At 40.8% G+C, this 20,230-nt stretch overlaps 1 protein-coding gene across 2 annotated transcripts in view; it reads left to right on the top strand.

Moving 5' to 3' along the window:
• The window catches only part of sema3fa (sema domain, immunoglobulin domain (Ig), short basic domain, secreted, (semaphorin) 3Fa), a 46,042-nt gene extending 26,602 nt beyond the window's left edge, over nt 1–19,440 (top strand). For both annotated transcript variants that reach the window (XM_086292811.1, XM_086292812.1), the window contains exons 3-19: nt 502–662; nt 748–810; nt 3,064–3,183; nt 4,569–4,658; nt 5,663–5,756; nt 7,072–7,191; nt 8,539–8,678; nt 9,678–9,792; nt 14,205–14,274; nt 15,095–15,239; nt 15,331–15,553; nt 15,845–15,933; nt 16,069–16,110; nt 16,553–16,710; nt 16,891–16,952; nt 17,062–17,195; nt 17,291–19,440. In XM_086292811.1, coding sequence (XP_086148937.1) covers nt 502–662; nt 748–810; nt 3,064–3,183; nt 4,569–4,658; nt 5,663–5,756; nt 7,072–7,191; nt 8,539–8,678; nt 9,678–9,792; nt 14,205–14,274; nt 15,095–15,239; nt 15,331–15,553; nt 15,845–15,933; nt 16,069–16,110; nt 16,553–16,710; nt 16,891–16,952; nt 17,062–17,195; nt 17,291–17,719 — 2,255 coding nt within the window. In that variant the 3' untranslated portion in view covers nt 17,720–19,440. The remainder of the gene's footprint in view (nt 1–501; nt 663–747; nt 811–3,063; nt 3,184–4,568; nt 4,659–5,662; nt 5,757–7,071; nt 7,192–8,538; nt 8,679–9,677; nt 9,793–14,204; nt 14,275–15,094; nt 15,240–15,330; nt 15,554–15,844; nt 15,934–16,068; nt 16,111–16,552; nt 16,711–16,890; nt 16,953–17,061; nt 17,196–17,290) is intronic.
• Nucleotides 19,441–20,230: the final 790 nt, after the last annotated feature.

Genomic DNA, 20,230 nt, shown 5'->3' with positions numbered 1-20,230 from the left:
GTTACAACTGAGGTTCAGACTCCACGGCCCTGAATGTTATCAACCATGTGGCCTGTTGTAATAAACAGCGTGGTATTTGACTTCTTACTGTTCCCATAACTTGTGACTGATCTTTTGCGTCTCTCTTGCCATTCATTTAGGATTCCCGTGAGTTATTTTTTGTCTGCTTGCTTCAGTCAAGCCCGCCGTACCCATATTTAGTCTGACCATAACCCCATTATGGCAGGATGTAATTGGGGGGTAAAAACATAATCTGTAAATTAATCTTGGATAGTTTGATGGTAGGCTTGGCATCATTAGTATGTTGCCATGTCTTTAACAATAGAATACTTTGTGTGTTTGTGAGTATGTGTTCCAGAAAAAGGCAGCCGACACACAATTCCTGAGACTATGTCTGTGGTTTGGGTTTTCTAGTTTTATTGTGTGTTTTTCTACTACAGTAATTGCAGGTTCAGTATGAACAAAAACATTTATTTTTGCACTTTTTTTGCCCCTTTATAGAGCTGAAGTCTACCGGCACTGCTCACCACTTCTCCTTTTTGCTGAATTCAACCGACTATCGGATCCTTCGCATGGACGAGGACCATGACCGCATGTATGTGGGCAGCAAAGATTATATACTCTCTCTGGATCTACATGACATCAACAAGGAGCCTCTCATAGTAAGAAAGTTTCTACCTAAACACTGAACTGCCCAAGCTCGGCATGGGTTTACAGCTAACCAGCTTGTGTATTTTTCACTGTCAGATCCACTGGCCTGTTGCCCCCCAAAGGAAGACTGAATGTGTTTTGTCAGGGAAAGACATCAATGTAAGTATTTAAAAGAAAAAGCAATTCTGACGAATGAAAAATCCCAAACATTTTCTAGTTTCATTTATAAAAACTTACTATTGTTAATTGATTTTCATCTAAATACTGAATTTTTGGTTGTTGCAAGTTTTCAAATCAAATCATCAGTGCTGAAGGCAGACTAGCATCATACAAGTGATAGCTTCTGGAGACACCGTGCTACAATTATCCTTATAATGCATTTAATGTGGTTATTCAGTAGCACTCAGACTTCAGCTGGACTTCAAACTGAAATTTAAAAATTCAGCTTCTACACTCTGTTTATAAAGATGGCTATATGGGTATCACACTATCACAAGTAAATAAACACTTTGTTTCCAGGGTTACCCCTGTTCAAATTTAACAGTGTGTTTTAATCCTGTCTTTTTTTGGTGATGCTCCCAATTTTAATGTTGGACTGGGGTTAACAGAGGACATTTTCAAGCTCCTCCAAATGTGTGACTGGTTATGAAGCTCTTATTTACTGCCTCTGAATCCCTGATAGCTAATTGCACACAGATGCCACCAATTTAGCTGAAGCAGGAACTTGAACCTTGCAAAAAAAAAAATGCACCAGTCTAGAAATGCCAAATTATTATCATTATTTTCCTTTCTTTCCACACCGTAATCATTTTACCTTTTGTTGTTCAGACAAGCTTCCAAAATGAATCGGTCACTGGAAGCCTCAGACCCATATGAAGTCTTAAAAGGGTTCAGAGACATTCAGACATCTCCTTGCACCTCCTGTGCAGCCCCCACAAAGAAGGGATGGAAACTCATCATTGAAATTCATTTAAAAACCAGATTCCTCTCCTTTGATTTCGTTCACACGTTGATCCCCCTCCTACCCTCAAACACACACATATGCACTTGTTTTATCCATGCTAGGGGTGAGAGACGGCACAGTCAGGGTGCACCAACAGTTTGATGAGGCTGTGGATAATAATCCTTCTCTTCCTGCTGGTATAAAGCTCAGGCAGCTGTTTATCCTACTAGAATGTTCATTTATGCACGTCTGGTGACCCAAGCCTCCAAGCGCCTCTGGCTACATTGGCCTATGTATGTTCATATGCGCCTGTATCAGCTTCTGTGTATGTGTGTGAGGGGATGGGTTTGAAATTTCATCAACAGAATAAGAGAATAAGAGATAAGACCGGCTACTGCAAGACATCGCAGCAGTCTTGGCCGCTCTTTAGTGAATGACAAATGATGACAATTCAGAAGCAATTCAGAGGGGATGTTGGTTCAGGCAGGAGGTCAAAGGCAATCAGCCCCACTGTGCTCTCTGTGGGGGAGCACAACTGTGCACTGAATGATACACACAGGCCCGCATGCGTAAACACACGCACAAAAACACATCCTCTGAAACCTCTGACTTGTGCATCTGTCATGCTGTTAAAATCTGCCAAAATGGCTCATCCCCCATCCTGCATACAATCTTTTTTATCTACTTGGTTCATCCTTTCTTTTTCACCAGCTGTCACTAGCAGAAAACATGACAGACAAATCTGAACAGAGCTTATCGGCTTGAACATTTCTGTAGTTGGAATTTTGATTTGGTGGATTGTGACCAGGAAGGCAGACAGCTGGTCAGGCAAACAGATTGGAAAAAACCTAGAAAGCACAGAGCTGTGCTCACTGAGAGCACCTCTTTGTCTTTAGTCCAAAAAAGGAAAACATTGGCATTGCTTGAATTTCGCTACTAAGAAATTAAAATTCTAAATTCAGGCCAATCAGTGTTGAGCTTTTCACATTTTTGGCTTTATGGTTTGTCTAAAAAAAAAAAAAAAAGAAAAGTTAATTGGATTTCAAAACCTTTTCATTTCTTCCCATTTTTTCATTCAAGCACTCTTATTTGCTCTAACCAAAATCTTTCCCATTTGTCAAATTTGACAGAACACTGAATTGGGTTTAACCTCAATCCCTGAAGCAACCACACTTAACATCTCAGAGGCGCTGCTTTCCTTGGTTTCAGCCACACACTTAAATGGTGTTTGGAAACATTTTCCCTGTGAGAGTGTGGTCCGATTGGAAGCCAGAGCCAGCCTGACACAGAGAGTGGAACAGCGCTGCCAAACAAAAGCCAGCCAGCAGAGGAAGTGATAGATGTGATGTTTTTAAGGCAGACAGAGGAGTTATTAACCATCAGTAGGGCACTGTATATTAAGCATCTCCCTTTATCTACTGCATTTTCATTATCTTGTGCTGTCTGTGTTTTGTTTTGCTGTCTCTCAGGGGGAATGTGGTAACTTCATCCGTCTGATTGAGCCCTGGAACCGGACCCACCTGTATGTGTGTGGGACAGGCGCCTACAACCCCATCTGCACCTATGTCGACCGAGGACGCAGGTCACAGGTAACCAAAGACACAGCCAGGCATCCATGGAGACATTTTGACCTCTACTCTCTACTTCCTAAAGAACCATATCAGTCGATCAGTCTCAGGTCAGAGACGCTCCTCCTGCTCTCGTGCTTTAGTTTCATGGGCTTTGCTTCTCTTCCATCATTTTCTGCGTATTAGTTTTCATCGATTTGCACTCTTTCACGGTCTGGAGGACTCAAAGAAAAAAGCTTGGTTAGACCTCTCCAGATCACCATTAACATTACAAAGTTGAAGTTGGTAAGGCAACAAATAAGAGCAGCTAAGTGCTGCTGCTTAGGGGCCATTGAGGCTATAAGCTTCTCTTACCATTGTGAATATCACGATGACACTATATCTATAGAAAATACCTCTGCTTGTGGTCCTCCATCCCCACCCTCACCTGTTTATACACTGTGGCCCTGTGGCCTGTCTTGCTGTCTTGCTGAAAACCTCTGAAAAGCAATCATTACTGATGGAGCCTCTCATCCATCATCAGCCTTGTAGCTCACCCCTCCCTCTGTCCCTTCCTCCATCCCTCCCTCACTCGATGGCCACGCAGAGCTTCGGCAGCTGCCTACCCAGTTATAGTCGACACACTTGCATTCACCGCTCTGCCTGTTTAGTCTCACTGTTCAAATGGAGGGTTCAGATTTCAATGTAAAGGTCAGTCTGTCTCTTGTCATTCAGTTTCTCCCCTAAGGCCCAAACGCTATGTTACTTCACACTGTAAAGATTTTTCTCAGTAACAGTAGATGTAAACAAAAACCAGTTGTTCAGAAATTCGTCCCCGTCTTATACAAAGGGCTTCACACATTTTTTAATCCCCAGTTCATGCCCAAACTTTGTCCCGTAACTGCAAACGTTTTCCTTTAACTGCATCAGCTTTTATGCCTTTTCGAGGCGGCTTCACAGCTTTCTCTGCAGGCTGATGAGCTCCACATCAAAAAGTGTAAAAAACGTGAACATTTAGTTTGGTTGCTAATAACAGTTACACTGTGAACATGCGTACACGTATTTTCTCATATGTTGATGTAATTATATTCAGTGTATATGTTGTTTGCGATTTAATGTGTTCTGTATAACCTGCATGCTTTACAGCTGCGTTTGCATGTCTCTGAGTCTAATCGCACATGGGTATCAAATGATCAATGCCACTCATCAGGCTCTCTTCGATCACCTTTGACCTCCACTTTGACCCACTCACATTTGTATTTCCATCTTTAAGAACTACTTTTTTTTATTCGACTTCTTTTGTCCAATCCCTTTTGCTCTGACATATTTACTCTTCTTTTTATGTCATGGTCGGCATCAGTTGACTTTAATCTGGGATGTTGTACGTCGGTAATGAGATGGCCATTGTGCCATGTCTCTGTTTTTAGGGGTTCCACTACCAACAGGCATCCCAATCTGGAGGGAGAACAAGTCGAGCAGCAGACTACAGCGCTACATCACAGCCTTTGGAGGCGAAGGTGGGCTGAAAGTTTTGTAGAGTTTTATGCCCACCTGGAGTACTTTTTTTATTAGAGTTGGGGGAAATAATAGGGGGAAAGCATAACTATAAATAAATTTCTTCTTTTAAATATCTTGGGTTATCGAGGCAGCTTGCTGAACTACTGAGCCTCCAATCAACTCTGCTTTCAAAACTGAACTGAACGAACAAAAAAGTTCTGCATCCTGTTAATGACTAGTATTTTTTTTTTCAGACCTTTATCTCCAGTATTAAGCAGCAAATGTACACAAACAAAATATGCGGGGGGAAAAAGTTCCCCCTTTCACTAAAGTTTTCAGACAAATGCACAAAATCGTTGACCCAAACCACGGTTGTCATCTTCATTGATTTACGCAAATGGTAGCGTTTTCATCACCACACACATATTTATGAGTCATACTGTATCTTGTTACTAAAAAACAATATCCAAGCTCAGGTTACAAACACAGCTTTACATCTTTTTTGCCTTACATATTTCCTACCTGTCAGACATCATCAGTGAGCTTTGAAGTGCCTGAATGACCTCCGTGTAGACATGTACCCAGTGTTGACACAGATGTTCCAACATGTCCTCTTGCACTGTGGAATAATGAATTCTTGTTTGAGCCACTAACATGAGAAGCATGGTGGATGAGTTTTGAACTGCTGTCAGCGTTTGCCTCCACCTCGCCATCGACTGATAACCGCTTTTGTGCACTATTTGTTCCCATTAGCAGAGCCATGTAAGCTGCCTATAGGGTCACCACTCACACTTAATCATTATTACCAACTTAACCAACTGATCACATTACTTTGATGACGCCATTGCCTTTTTAAAACTTGTAAGTCTTGTAAAGTAAATGATATAGCCAAACTGCCCCCCCTCCCCACCCAAACACACACACACACACGCGCGCGCACGCGCGCAAACAAAAAAAAGTTCCTTAAACATAATAAATCTGTTACCATGTGGTTAATGTTTTTCTTCACCTTTTACCATTACAGGAATACATTTTCCGCCTTGAACCTGGTAAAGTGGATTCTGGGAAAGGAAAATGTCCCTATGACCCTAAGCTGAACAGCGTCTCGGCTTTGATCAGTAAGTATCAGCTTTTGTTTTTCCTTCCAACGACGTGTGCAGGCGTGAAAGACATAAAAGATCTGCAGTTTGTGTTTGGTTTGTATTGCTGAATGGGACTACTGGTGATCACTTTGACACTGCAGCGCTGTGTTACCGAATTTTAAGGAGACTTGACGGTTGTGCATGATGTGATGATAAACCCTTTTAATTAGTTAATTGTTCATTTAAAAACAAAAAAGGGCAAATAAAGAGAGCTTTTGGGTTTTTTTTCTTTAGATTGTGTTTAAATTAACCAGTATTTCAAAACTAAACACTGATTTTAGATTCACACAAGATAGAGAAAGTCGATAAATGATCACATGTACACAAGTAAATTAATTTACTGATAACCATCTCAGTCATTAGTCAGTCAGCTGTTTCAAGTCTAAGCAGGTCTGCAGATACGTGGTCATTTAGCTGGTCAGATGGACGTGTGCGCTCTCATGTCAGTAGGTGGTCTTTTGTTACCAGCTGCTTACAGGTGGTTAGACATGGCTCCAGGTCAGCGACCTTCTGCCCTCTGTGTGTGCATGTGCTCAAGCGTGCATACGTATGCGTGAAGGACAAAGGCGGAGAGCGTCTCTCTCTCTTTTGCTGTGCCATGTCAGCTCAGTTACAGCTGACCCAAGCAAAACTGTAACACCAAAAAAATCATCTAAATGTCGTCTCACATAGTTGGCAGGGCAGAGGCATACCGCACTGACACAACAGGAAGGTGGAATTTCCCTGGTTTAGGATTTAGGTGGGTTTTTTTTACACTACTGTTTCACAAGCTATGCCTCCACTTCACTCCTCATAAGGTTCACAGTATAGAAAGCAAATGCTCCAAGTTTCTGCTTTTTTTTCTAGGTGCTGCACAGAAAGTTTCTGTTTACGCCGAACATGTCAAATCTGACTGGCTTTCCTTGATCTCTAAACTATACGCCATGAATCTGTCTGATGTGAAGTTGACTTTCTAATTGCAGCTGTTCTTTCAAATTTCACTGATTAGCCCAATAAGCACGAGTACAGTAATTATGAGAATAGCATTTTTGTCTGAAACGTGACACAGACACCTGTGAGCTGAGTTTAATCAGACTGAACATGTTTTAATTTGGCACTGTCCTGAGTTAAAATTCCTGCCTTTGAATGGCCACATCTGCCATGCATGCCATCAGTCAGATGCTGGGGAAATCTAGAGGGATGGCGTCACTTTTTAATGAAGTTCTGGCATGGTAGATAGCATGTTCTGCATAACGTGAAAATGTTTTCATCCATCATGACTTCACCTTGGCATTTCATCTGTGATTGACAGATGGAGAGCTGTATGCAGGAGTGTACATTGATTTCATGGGAACAGACTCGGCGATCTTCCGTACACTGGGGAAGCAGACAGCCATGAGGACTGATCAGTACAACTCCAGATGGTTAAATGGTAATGTCTCAACTCACAGCTTGTTCTGCATCCAGGATTTTCCTTGACTCATTTTGCTGTAGACCAGTTTTTATTTACTCCTCAGTTTCTTAAGATCATTACTGTAATGTTTTAGGTTACCAAGTTAAACCTTGGGGTTAAATACCATCCTGCTGATAGTCAAATTGAGAATGTTCCCTTTCCAGTCAGTTTCAGTTGACTGAATGATCAATTGACTCAAAGCATGCCATTCACTACACTAACTGTTCACTGCATGCCTGCAGCAGAGTCTGACAACAGGGTCAATAGTGTAGTTGCAGGAGAAAATTAGCGCAAGTCAATAATGACTCAGAGTAGCCTTTGCTTTGTGAATGAACTGTGATTGGCTCAGTGACATAAATGCTGTTCGAGAGCTTTCATTTGATATGGCCAAATCAGTCACAGCATCCCCCCCCCCCCCACCCCCCTGAATCCTGCAGGCTCCCAGATTTTCCTCTGACCCTGTTGCCCTGACAACAATCCCCTGGCAGTGGTTCACTGAATCGGGACACCTGAGTCCTGCTAATCAGCCATGTGAGATGTCACAGATATCCCCCCTCCCCCATTACATGGTTCCTGGTTATCCCCCCTCCGCTTGGTTTGGTTTGTCCTCATTTGGGACCCTGGTCTGTCACAGTGGGGAGGGGCACTCTGTGTTGCGTGTCCAGTGTTGACCCAGTGAATCAGCCAGCGGGAGCAAACTGTGATGCCATATTGAGCATTGTTACTAGGAAGAAATAAAGGGACAAGTTTAGAGTGTCAAAGTGCTGTTTAGTCTTTAGGCTGCTGTTATTTTGCCCATAATAGTATTAATAAAAATAAATAAATAAAAGCATTTTATTTCGAAGGGTTAAGCTGTTGAATGAAACAAGATTTTCAAGGTCTCAAGTATTTTTCTTGATAATTGACAGCTTTCCTTGTTTATCTTAAAACAATGGTCAGGTACACGTGTAAACTAAAGAATACAAAGTCAACATACAGCCATGGTCAGAGGCAATTTTGTGTGCGTTCAGGATGTCCCTCTTCTTTTCTCTTGAATGCTATTAGGAAGCTTTTTGACATTTGGCACAAAGGTTCACGAGGACCGAAGGAACTGATTTGATTTGGTGGTCAAAGGTCTCTGTGACCTCACACGGCACATTTGGCCACAACTCAAAAATCTGCACGTGATTTCACAAAATGTTTAATGGGAGGCTACTTTTAGTGTGACATCATGACATTTTGAAAAACACTTTTGTGGCTGTAAAGAGGTTTTAAATATGTTGCCTGCACACATAATGTATTTTCCAAGACTTGTATTGAACATTTTCTTTCCTTTTTTGTCTACAGATCCCACATTTGTTCATGCACACCTCATTCCAGACAGTGCTGAAAAGAATGACAATAAACTCTACTTCTTCTTCCGCGAGAAAGCATCTGAGATGGGCCAGAGTCCCATGACGCAGTCCAGGATAGGGCGGATCTGCCTGGTGAGTTATCACACCAGTCATCAAATTTAATGCTTATGTGTCTCCGTAATGGTTAGTTATGCTCTGCTGGCAGTTTGAGGCCCATAAAGGAAGTCCCCCATGATCATCAGAAACTGTTTTCTGACTAATAATTACTATGTACAACAGAGTGATGCTTAGCAAAGTATTTGTCATTTGCCTCAAAGGCCAAGTCTGAGATCCTTTATTTCTTTTCCTCAGGGTGAAAGGTTTGAAGAGCAGGGTTGACTTTAATCCACGTCTGTAGGCATACAGAGACATCTTTGCAAAGCCTGTGTTTAATTAGCATTGTAGTGTTGTAGACACACAAACAATTGAGCTGTGTTCAAAACTTTCAAAGCATCTGCACGTAGACTTCAGAAAAATGCATCTGAAGGGTTCTGTGTTTGCAAGCTGCATCCCTTAAGTGTGTAATTCAAAAGAGATGAAAAAACAAGACAGTCTAGCTGTTCTAGGAGGCTTAGAGCTAAATGCTACTTTCAGCATCCTTACAGTCTCACAGTGTTTGGTTATTTTTTCTATAAACAGTTGCTGTGTTTTTCTCACATCTTGTGTGTTAACAGTCTTGAATGTTTTAGAGGTTAAATAAGATTATATATATCCTCCAAAAAGATTAAAGTCAAGTCAAGTTTCTGGACGATATTAATTGAAACATTTAAAGCACACAAGAAAATTGGAAACTTTTTTTTCCTTGTAAATGTTAGTAGATAAAAACGAACATTAAATTTTATTCTTCTAACCCCTAAATCATTCTGACTGTGAAATGCACTGATTTCATGTATCATCCCAGTTCTTTGCCTCAGTAGCAAAGGTTTTCTGACCGCCTTGTGAAGACTGGCCAAGCTAAAACATAAAGCTATGTCTTTATTTATACAGACCAGTTGTTCCAAACAGCTGTTGGTCAGATATTGCTCAAGCTCATCCCGTTGAGTAATTTTTGGAGCAGTGTGAGAATGACTCCCGCGTGTCTCTGCTTTTCAGAACGATGATGGTGGACACTGCTGTCTGGTGAACAAGTGGAGCACATTTCTAAAGGCTCGTCTCATCTGCTCAGTGCCCGGAGCTGATGGCATTGAGACACACTTTGATGAACTAAGTAAGTTGAATTATTTCCCAGGATCCCTGACCCTTTTAGAGCTTCTCTGATGCTCCCTTTCATCTCTGGATTTTGAACACCGCATCGCGTCACCGGTAGTCACTCTAAACCTAAAATTTAAGTTTGCATATTTAAAAGAGAAATGAACCATTTTCTTTCTAAATGTGTCGCATGTTGCATTTTACAGCTCAGTTAACGCAAGTCAGGGACCGTATAGTGCATTTGGTAGGAGTTAATGTAAAGCACATAATGAATGCATCGCTGACCTCACAGAAACCCTGGCAGATGGAAAGTGAGAATTCTTAAATGGCTGCGTAACCGCGACTATTCAAAACAAGGCCCTGCAGATGGACTTGTTGTTGACAGATTCCGTATCAACAACTTCATCATTTGTAGAGTTCTCTTCACATTTGCTTTGCATACTTTCTCCATGATGTTAATCCACATGTACTCGGCATTTGGTGCGGTGCGTGTGGGCCAGCAGCTTACTGTACTATAGTCCGGGGACACATCCAGCAGCATTTAGCACATCTCTTCTTACGTGCTGCAATAGCAGGAAGAATCCCCGAGAAGCTGCAGCTTTAGATTAAGGTATCACTGACTCATACATGTTAATCTTGACATGTATATTCCTTTGAACCTCCTGTAAAGTAGGTGTCATCCTAAAAAAGGTAATGTCCATAATGTCAGAATGTAATCAGCCTGCTTTCAAGCACCATCAGTGTCTCACAGCCTTGTTTTTAGAAAAAGGAACCACATAGACACACATGCAGAGTAATCAAAGTAATGAGCAGCAGGAATCAGTCCAGCACATTGTGGATCATCACAGCCTCACATGACTGACGGGATTAAGGAGGGATTTGTAGTATCCTTAACATTGTAATGACAGGTGGAATGAGCAGCACTTACATTTTATTTTACTACACTGACTAGCTTCTGCTTGCTGGGAACTTATTTTCACAGTAATGCAAAACATATTTCACGACAGTACAAAACAAATTCTATAATCACCTTTATCCCATGTTCACATTCAGTCTGAATTGCCTTGTGAGTGCCGCAGGTGAAACAAGAAGTTCTGATAGTCCAAGTTTGCACCTATCCAATATTATTATTAAGCAGATACAAACTACTACAGACTGTTTTTTCACTTAGCTTATGTATGAAAACACACACGTGTGTGTTAATTTAGAATTTATCATTAGATGACAAAAATTCCTGTTCATAAACATGGAAAAAATGAACAATAAATACATATATTTATTATTATTATAAATTACAGGCACTATTAACATCATGTTTGTGGAACACTTATTTACAGATATGCATCGCAACACATCCCAGTGACCTGCAAAGTGCCACTGCACTAAAAAGTTAAGCAAAATGTACACATACACATAATGTACATGTAATGTGCCATGCGTTTTAGGATTAGCTGCTACACATAATGTATATAATTTGTAAGGGTCCTAAATACCTAGACAGATGTTGATAACCCTGGTACCCTAGATAGTTTATAAAGTTTCATGGAAATCGATTAATGAGATATGCTCATACGTTATGATCATTATAGTAAGATTATTATTACTAATATTACCTGATACAGTACTTAAAATGAATTTACAGAAAGGCCTGAATAACCAACTCTTTAAAGTGTCTTTTAGTACAATGCTGAACAAACAAAACTCAGTTATACAGCTTTCCCTGCAGTTGTGATAAGGGAAAATGCCAAAACATTTAGGAGTAGAATATGTTTATTTATGTCTTAAAGTTGTGCAATTTGACATGGGGGTCTATAGGGATTGATTATCTGATTAGCTTACCCTTTTAGGAACGCCAGTTTTTGGAACGTAGCATTGGCTTCAAACTTTAAACACCAGAGGGTGCATTTTCTGTAACCAATTACAACTCAGATAACGGCCTTGATGTGTAAAGTGTGCAGGCTTGCGTTCAACAACATAAAGCACCACCGACAAAACAGCCTTCTTCATGCCTGAGTCTTTCAAAACCCTGATTTGTACACCTTTTCAACTGATTATATTTGTACTTTGCCTGAGTTCAACATCTAAGCCAGTCCACAGTGAATTTTGACAGTAGTATTAAACATTTCATCAAGCGACGGTGCAGGTATGAGCTGAATCTATAGTAGGCCTAATCTTGTGCAGTGATGAGGCTTTGCAGATGTTAGTTGTGTGTTAAGAGCACTCAGTGTCTGTGACAGAAAAGCACTCTTTTGTCAGTGTTGCTGTACTTTTAGCGGTCCATCCACTGTCAGTTGTAGCCTCGGTGCAGATGAGCACTCGTGATGAGGTCATTCTGAGTCCTGAGGTGCAATGTAACATCCCACAGCTCTGTGGTCGCTCTTCCCACAACCACAGACAGTCTGGTAAAAATGTATTCTGTCTCCAGTCCTGCTGGTCCTGATGGAGCCCAGCAGAGGCATCGGAGTGGTTGTATGAGGACTCGGGGGAGAGAGTGGAGTAGATTCAGATGGTGAGGCTAACAGAAGAGAAAGCTTTCAGTGTTTTGCCGAGAGGAGGGAGAGGAGGAATATAAAAGCAGAGAGAAAGAGGCACACAGACACGACTGGTGAAAAATGTCTGCCAGACAAAAATGAGAATTAATTTGTGACCTATAAGGTTTTATTGCCTTTTTCCAAAATGTAATTATGGAGAGAAATATTCTTTTTTTTTGTTTTCTTCAGTTAAATCTAGTTATTTTTTTAGTCACTGAACTCCATAAAACATCCTCACTCTTCATGTATTTTTGGGGGAGAGGATTGTTTTTAAATTTCCGCCACAATCATTTCGACTGGACATTTTAAGAACACATTTTAGGTGCACATCTTTCAGAGTGGGTATTAGGGAGATAATAATATACAATCTGTCTTTATTTGACAGTTTTTCTTCCACACAGTGACTGTTTACTGAGTGCATAATTCACCTGCACTTTTATTTTTACTGCACAGCACCTTATTTAGCCCAGCCCTTTGTGTTCTTTCTGCGCTTACAGCAATTAAAGATGTTTCTCTGCTAATGTGATGCTGACAGCGCCTCAGAGACTCTGTCTGATCTGACACATCAGAAACAAAAGTTCGAATTATGCAACTTGTTCCAGTTCGTTGCCGATTTATGACTTTTCTCTTTTTTACTGCGCTTGTTCTATAGCCAGGAGGTCTGTCAAACTGGCGTCGGACGGGTTATGAATTTCTGCAGTGTTTGCCAAAAGTTAATTTTTTGCTTAAGCGAGGGGCCATTACCTGTCATTTTCATACCTTGGCATGTAAGGAGATTTTTTTTTTATGTTTGAAAAGATTTTAAACTCCTGATCAAAAGGGAGTTTGTTTATTAAGGAGCTCTGCAGAGTCAGGAATGATGTTTTTATGCAAGCCATGTGGATTTAAGCTTCTTCTTGTTTATCCAATGCACGCTGAGTAAAGTCGAGGGTACAGAGATTAAAGCGTGTGTTATTACATTTCACCTTCAGTTCCACATGCATAACTTTCCTTTCGCTCTTTAACATGCTGCTTCTTACTTTCAGTCAGTTGATATTTGAGCGAGAAATCTGAGCAGGCCGATCCACACTCTTATTGTTGCTTGTTTTCAGCTTTTCAGATAACCATGGGTTATAAAAAGAGAGGCTAGGATTTCATGGCTATTCACTGAAATTGGTATTTTCTAAAGACTTTTGACTATAGGGTATTTTTTTGTCCAAGGCCTTTTCAAACAAGTGATTTGAGAACTTGTTTCTTCTTTTCCATTGATGAAAAACCATGAAATGGAACTGGGTGTTTTTCTGCTCTACCTGTCTACATTAAATGTATTTCAGTTTTCCTTCTTATTGTTTTTCCTTGCACTTTTCTCTAATGAAACCATCAGAGGATATGTAGGGCTCAAAACTGCCTCAGTCCCACAGTCACTGGATCCATATGGCTCCTATTAAAGCCATGTTTCACCCGAGATCTCTTTTTCACATATATTCCCTGCTGAGGCCAAGGAACTGTAGTTTCAGCTTTGGAAGAGTTTAGATTCAGGATCTCATTGAGACTCTCGTAACCGCAATTCATGATGAGCTCACAGCGAAGGAAGAAAAAGTCTCAGTGTCACAAGTACTATTACTTTGGGTTAGTTAGGTTCATTTTAACAGTTTTATTTCTTTCAGATTTAAACAGGTCAGAGTAGGGAGGAGTATCACAGGAGTAACGTTGTGCATTTGCACTCATTACATGGCCATTTTGTGCATAGTAGTTCTGTCTACTTTTCATGTATTTTTGCCAGCAAACCTGCAGAATGTCTACTAATGTGATATCATTTAACTGTTGCAATCGACTTAGGGATCCAAGTACTTCGTCATGCACTGCCTGTTATGGTTTATGACTCTGACTAATTGCTATAAATCTTTTCATTATCTTGTAGGAGATGTGTATATCCAGCCAACTCAAGACACAAAGAATCCTGTCATCTATGGCGTCTTCTCAGTTTCAGGGTAAGCATGGCTTTTTCAAACTCTCTAACTTTGATGCAGTTTTGGATAGAAAGTGTGTTTTGGTTCCCTCCTGTGGTTTTTATTCCTTTCCGCTGAGCCCGAAGGTGTCTGCTCTGTCTGATGTTGAAATGCGGCGTTGCATTTGTGTGGGCCGTCACATTCAGGATGCAAAGACGAGACAGAAAGTGAATGTTGAGCCCAGAGGGAGTAGCGTTCCTCTGGGAGGCTGACTGAGCCTATAAGTTCCTCAGAGGTCAGGTTTGATAGCAGGTTGTCATTCAGCACACAGCATTAAAATTCAAGTCAACCAACCAGACGTGTAAACTGAGATTCTGATGGCACACAAAGCAGGAGGAGGTGCGCGCAGAGTCATAATAAACATGTCCTGATTAATGTATTTGAGAAACAAATACTGTTATTGTTTCCATCTTCTCTTTAGGCATCAGGCATGTTTAAACCCAGCTGATAAAAACACATGTGGTGCTAATGACAGGGGCCCATGACAGAAGTTACAAACATAGTACACCCACCACACAGCGGCAAGAGCCTGTACTCTGGCGATTCTCTGCAGTATGTGGGTGTTTGTATGTCAGTGTGTCAGACAGCTTGACTCTACTTGAGTCAGTTTGAGTGTGTGTTTGTGCGTCATAATGTTTCAGTGTGTTCCTGTAAGTATGTGAGTACGTGGGAAGGAAGTAGATTCTACCAGCCACGGAGAGCTATCGCACTAATTATCCCAGGGAGTGAGAAAATCTGAATCCTCGAGCTGCTGTCTTTATGTGTTCACCTTTTCTTTTCTTTTCCTCCTGCCCTCCTCCAGATCTGTGTTTAAAGGCTCGGCAGTGTGTGTGTACTCTATGGCTGACATCCGTATGGTCTTTAATGGGCCATTTGCCCACAAGGAAGGCCCCAACTATCAGTGGGTGCCATACACTGGGAAAATCCCCTACCCTCGACCTGGCACTGTGAGTTAAAACATATAATATATATGTTACTAGAACCATGAATAAGATAAACAAGTAAATTGCTCAACAGAAATTTTTGGTTTCTTACTAGTGTCCTGGAGGCACTTTTACCCCCAACCTGAAATCCACAAAGGATTACCCAGATGAGGTTATCAACTTCATGAGAAACCACCCCACTATGTACAACGCTGTATACCCAGTGCACAAGCGCCCCCTGGTGGTCAGAACCAATGTGGACTACGAGTTCACCACAATTGCTGTTGACCAAGTGACAGCTGCCGATGGGAGCTATGAGGTGCTATTCTTGGGCACAGGTAAGTGTTTTAAGAACAAAACTGGGCATTGTCTGATGATTGCACAGTAATCTTACACGTCTATCATTGTGCACTGTTAAATTCTGTGGCCTTGGCTTTAGCTGGGAGGTTTGCATACGCATGTTGAAACAATCTGTCTCTTAAACATTAATGAGTCATAGTGTGGCTTTCCAAAAACCAGTTCTCTGTTGCAGATATTTTAGAATAACAATGAAGAAACCAAGGTCAAGGTATTAATAGCCAAATAAATCAACAGAGCTCAGCCAAAGTTACTTCTTCCCACTCTTTCAGATCGAGGTACAGTCCAGAAAGTGATTGTCCTGCCAAGAGATGACTTGCAGACCGAGGAGCTGGTGTTAGAGGAAGTGGAGGTGTTCAAGGTCAGTCTTGCAGCCTTAGTCACTTTGCTACTAATCCTCTTTTTGCCCTACTCTACATTTATATACCATGTTTGTTATCTGTGATACAGAATAACAAATCCAGCATTCACATGTTTTTTAATTATGTCACTTCAGGTTCCCACTCCAATCACTACTATGAAGATTTCATCAAAAAGGGTAAGTTAGTGTAATTTGATTCAGACCAAACAGTTCAGCTAACAGCAATCAGACAGAGAACACAGTCGTCAAATTCAATATGAAAATACACAATCTAAGGAAAAAAATGCATGATTAAATACAAAACATTGTAGTACGCAACCAAGACCTGATATCCAACTATAGATTTTGTGTAATTTGGTGCAGCTTATACTGAAAACAGACACAGGACTCTAGGTTAGGTTAGAGTATAGCCTAACCCGGAGCCTTCTTATGTCACTTTGAGGATGATGGCTTAGAATCTCAGTGCAAGTAGCTTCAATCAATTATTCATTCTTTAAATATAAATCTATAATTCTTCCTTGAAACATTAGCGATGTCCAGAATTGTAAAATAAATGGCCTTTGCTCGAAAATATGTTCCTGTTTTAATTTCTAATTTGTATTTGTTTTTCTTTTAACAGCAACAGTTGTATGTCGGATCAGTCCTGGGTGTGACCCACTTGGCTCTCCATCGATGCGATGTGTACGGGGAGGTCTGCGCTGACTGCTGTCTCGCCAGGGACCCGTACTGTGCCTGGGACGGCAAATCCTGCTCCAGATATTCTGCCTCACAGAAGAGGTGAGGGTCAGGATTGTGTAGACAGGGAATATATAAATGAAGCAGACGAAGTGCAGCAACAAAGTATTTGCACTTCATTACTTCCCACCTCTGCAGTTGGAGTATTTATGCAGATTTCTTATTTTTCAAGTGTGTTTCGGTTAAATTTTATATCTGTGGCTGTTGATTTGACCCCTCTAGGCGGAGTCGTCGGCAAGATGTGAAGTATGGAAATCCTATCCGCCAGTGCAGAGGTTATAGCAGTGAGTGTCACGTTGTACTAAGACTATAGCATTTAGACACCAGCATTTTTTCACTCGGGAGCTATCTCACAAATAAAATTGCAACTGTACATCATGTGTTGTTTTGTAGCCAATAAGAACCCTCTGGAGACAGTTCAGTACGGGGTGGAAGGAAGCACTACATTCTTGGAGTGCCAGGCCAGGTCTCCTCATATGTCTCTCAAGTGGCATGTGCAGAAGGAAAACAGTGACCGGAGGAAAGAGGTGAGTACAGCTCTTATATTAAACCTTCTATGATCTTTTTTTCTGTTTATCTTTTTTAAAACTTAAAATCTTTACTGGCCTTCTGTTCGTCCCAGATTCGCTCAGAGGGTCGCATGCTGAAAACAGATCAAGGACTTCTGATCCGCTCTCTACAGTCATCTGACGGCGGCATCTACCAGTGTACGTCCACAGAGAAAAACTTCAAGCACACTCTTGTGAAACTGCAACTGGTGGTCCTTTCTAGTCGCACAGTCAACAACATTTTGGTGGAGACAGGCAGCCCGGCTCTTCCTCAGCTTCAGTCCAGTGCCTGGACTCCAAGTGCCAGTCAGTATAAGGACCTGCTAACCATCCTCAGCCAACCAGAGATGGGGCTGATCAACCAGTACTGCCAGGATTACTGGCAACTGGGAGACAGCAGCTTCGGGAACAACAAAGGCAAAAGCCTGAAAGAGCTGAAAGAACAGAAGAAACCTCGTAACCGCCGGCATCATGAAGAGCAGACAACTCCAGCTGAGACATGAGAAGCTTGATGTACATCGTATTCAAACAACCCCCTGTCTACCTTTACACACAACCTCCTAAACATTGCAACCCTCCATTTAGGGGAATGACTCCAGTCAGATAGAAAAATCAAATTCTCATCAAAGACAAGACAGAAACTGCAGAAACACAACGCAACAGCATCAAACAGTTTCTATGTAACTGTCGGGGGGAGGGGGAAATACACAATATTTATTGTAGGTTGTAAAAAGTAATTATTTGTACCTATCTAGCAACCCTGTTTTTTGTGAATAGATCAATCTGTGCAAATATTGTGGTTATTATATTATTATTATTAGTGTTATTGTTTATTAAGATGTGTTATTTTGTTGAGAATATCTTTATGTTTGGTGTTTTTAAGAAACAGCGACACTAAACCCAGACATTGGGAGTATCCATACATGGACAAGAACTGATGGACATGTATTCAGAAACTGCTAAGTGAAGACCATGTTGGATTCTTTGACTGCTGGCAGTATTCAGTGTCTAAGCTGAAAGAGGAGTCGGGATGTCCGCGAATGTCTCGTAACTCTCTGAACTTCTTCACCAGATCTATGTACTGTATATTGGACAGTTTGTTTGTTTTGTTTTTTTACTGCGAAGTACAAGCTGTTGACAGAAAAAAACAATAAAAATGGCATTTCACAGGACATACACGGATAATGGAAATGCCCAGAGACTGCAGCTGTGATGTCACGGACGCACAGTTATATGTGAATGAAGAGCCCTCTGTGGCAGGTAGAACGTCTTTCCTTTCACGATGTGGTCCAGTCGGGCCTCAAGTAGAGCTGTTACTCATCTTCTTCCAGAATCGGTTGCTGCCAAGTGTTTGTTTTGTTTATATGTGAATATCACATCTCAGTGTCGTATCCTTAACGTGATCTTTGTGATAAGCTGTTTTCTTTTTTGGGGGGAAGGGGGAGGGGGTCTTTTAATGACACAAAAGCTGATAACATAACATTGCCTTCTCTTTTCTCTCTTTGGGAAAAGATATTCCAGCAGGCAGCTATGTGTGAGTTTGTAACAGTTTGTGATTATAAAATGAACAAAGCACCTTCTGTTGTCGAATTGGTCATTTCAAAAATATTAAATACTTCCCCAATATCTGTGGCATTTTACATAGTGTATTCATATAAGGCAAAGCATTCAGTTTGTAGGCTTAACAATTTCTTTTTAGTTCTCTTAATCCATTCCTGACATTTCTATGCTAAATATCAGTTCTCAACAGGGGGAATATGTAAAATGTAATCAGTCTACAAAAACTGGGCTGATGTTCAGAGCTTTGGAGAGTAATGTTTCTGATTAGGGATGTGCTTAATGTATCAACTACTTACCAACAAAGATGTTTGCCAGTACAGTTCCGCCACAGACGTTATATAAAAGCATGGAAGTGATTAAGTTCTACAAGGTGTCACAAATACAAACACTAGCAAAGCTGATTGCAACCAAACCTGAAGAGAAATCTTTCCCAAAATCTTTAGAAGGTGGCTTTTCATTGTGCATGACGTGTACAGTGTATGTATGTGGTATTTGTCTAAAATTCTACATTGCTGTGGATGTCAGTGAATGTCTTTCTTGTTGTGGGAATATGGAAATGCTATGGATGTGGTCACACCTTTTTATGGTGGGAAAGGCTTGAAGGCAAGATTGTGATTTTTATTCTCTCTCTCTCTCTCTCTCGCTCTCTCGCTCTCTCTCTCTCTTTTGCTCTCAAAAAAATTAGAAAAGCAAATGATTTGCAGACTTTGAGGTAAAGTTATGTATGCACAGTTGGTGTTATTGTAATGACTTGTAAAAAAATTATTACCTTTTCTTCCTTATCATTGTTGCTGACTAATAAATTAAAGCTCTATATTTTATAATAACACACGTTCTCTTCTGTTTGCCAGTGTTGATACATAGTACGATATGCTTCCTGCCATGCAGGCACTTCTTTCTTCGTAACAGCCTTATAACCATAAGTAAGTAAATACAGATGTGGTTGACACTGTTCTAAAAATATCTGGGGAAAAAACCATGCTGCTTACACATCAATCATAGTAGCACCAGAAAACGTCTGCATTGGCTTTCCCACCTACTCTGTTACTTTTCAAATGAGTGAAAGTTTTTACTTTAATAGCAGACCTGATTCTGCTGTAAAGATCTATTGGAGTGGAAATGGTAGTATGAAGAGCTAACCACGCAGTACAAATACTCAATGAAGTTGTAAAATTTGCAGATAAGTAGACCGACAGCAACATACTGAAAACACTTCTGAAGACAGCCTAGTAATAGGCCTGAATGTTTGAGAGCTCAAACTATGATATTATATCAGGGACAGCACAGTCTGTTGGGATTTACATCTTTACTTTTCTAAATTCTTGAATCATCTGGATATGAATACATTAATTTTGTGTCACTTTACCTAAAATATTTCCACAATCTAAACAAGAGAGATAAAAGAACCAAGCTTGAAGCATGTTTGTGTTGTATCGTGTATCTTGTCGATCGTG

The sequence above is a fragment of the Aulonocara sp. 'chitande type north' Nkhata Bay genome, linkage group LG5, assembly GCF_057382095.1.
Source record: "Aulonocara sp. 'chitande type north' Nkhata Bay isolate Kocher_YH1m ecotype deep benthic linkage group LG5, A_spYH_male_GT1.1, whole genome shotgun sequence".
In the NCBI taxonomy this organism is placed as follows: domain Eukaryota; kingdom Metazoa; phylum Chordata; class Actinopteri; order Cichliformes; family Cichlidae; genus Aulonocara; species Aulonocara sp. 'chitande type north' Nkhata Bay.
The sequence above is the reverse complement of the archived record's forward strand: the minus strand, read 5'-3'. Positions and strand labels throughout refer to the sequence as shown.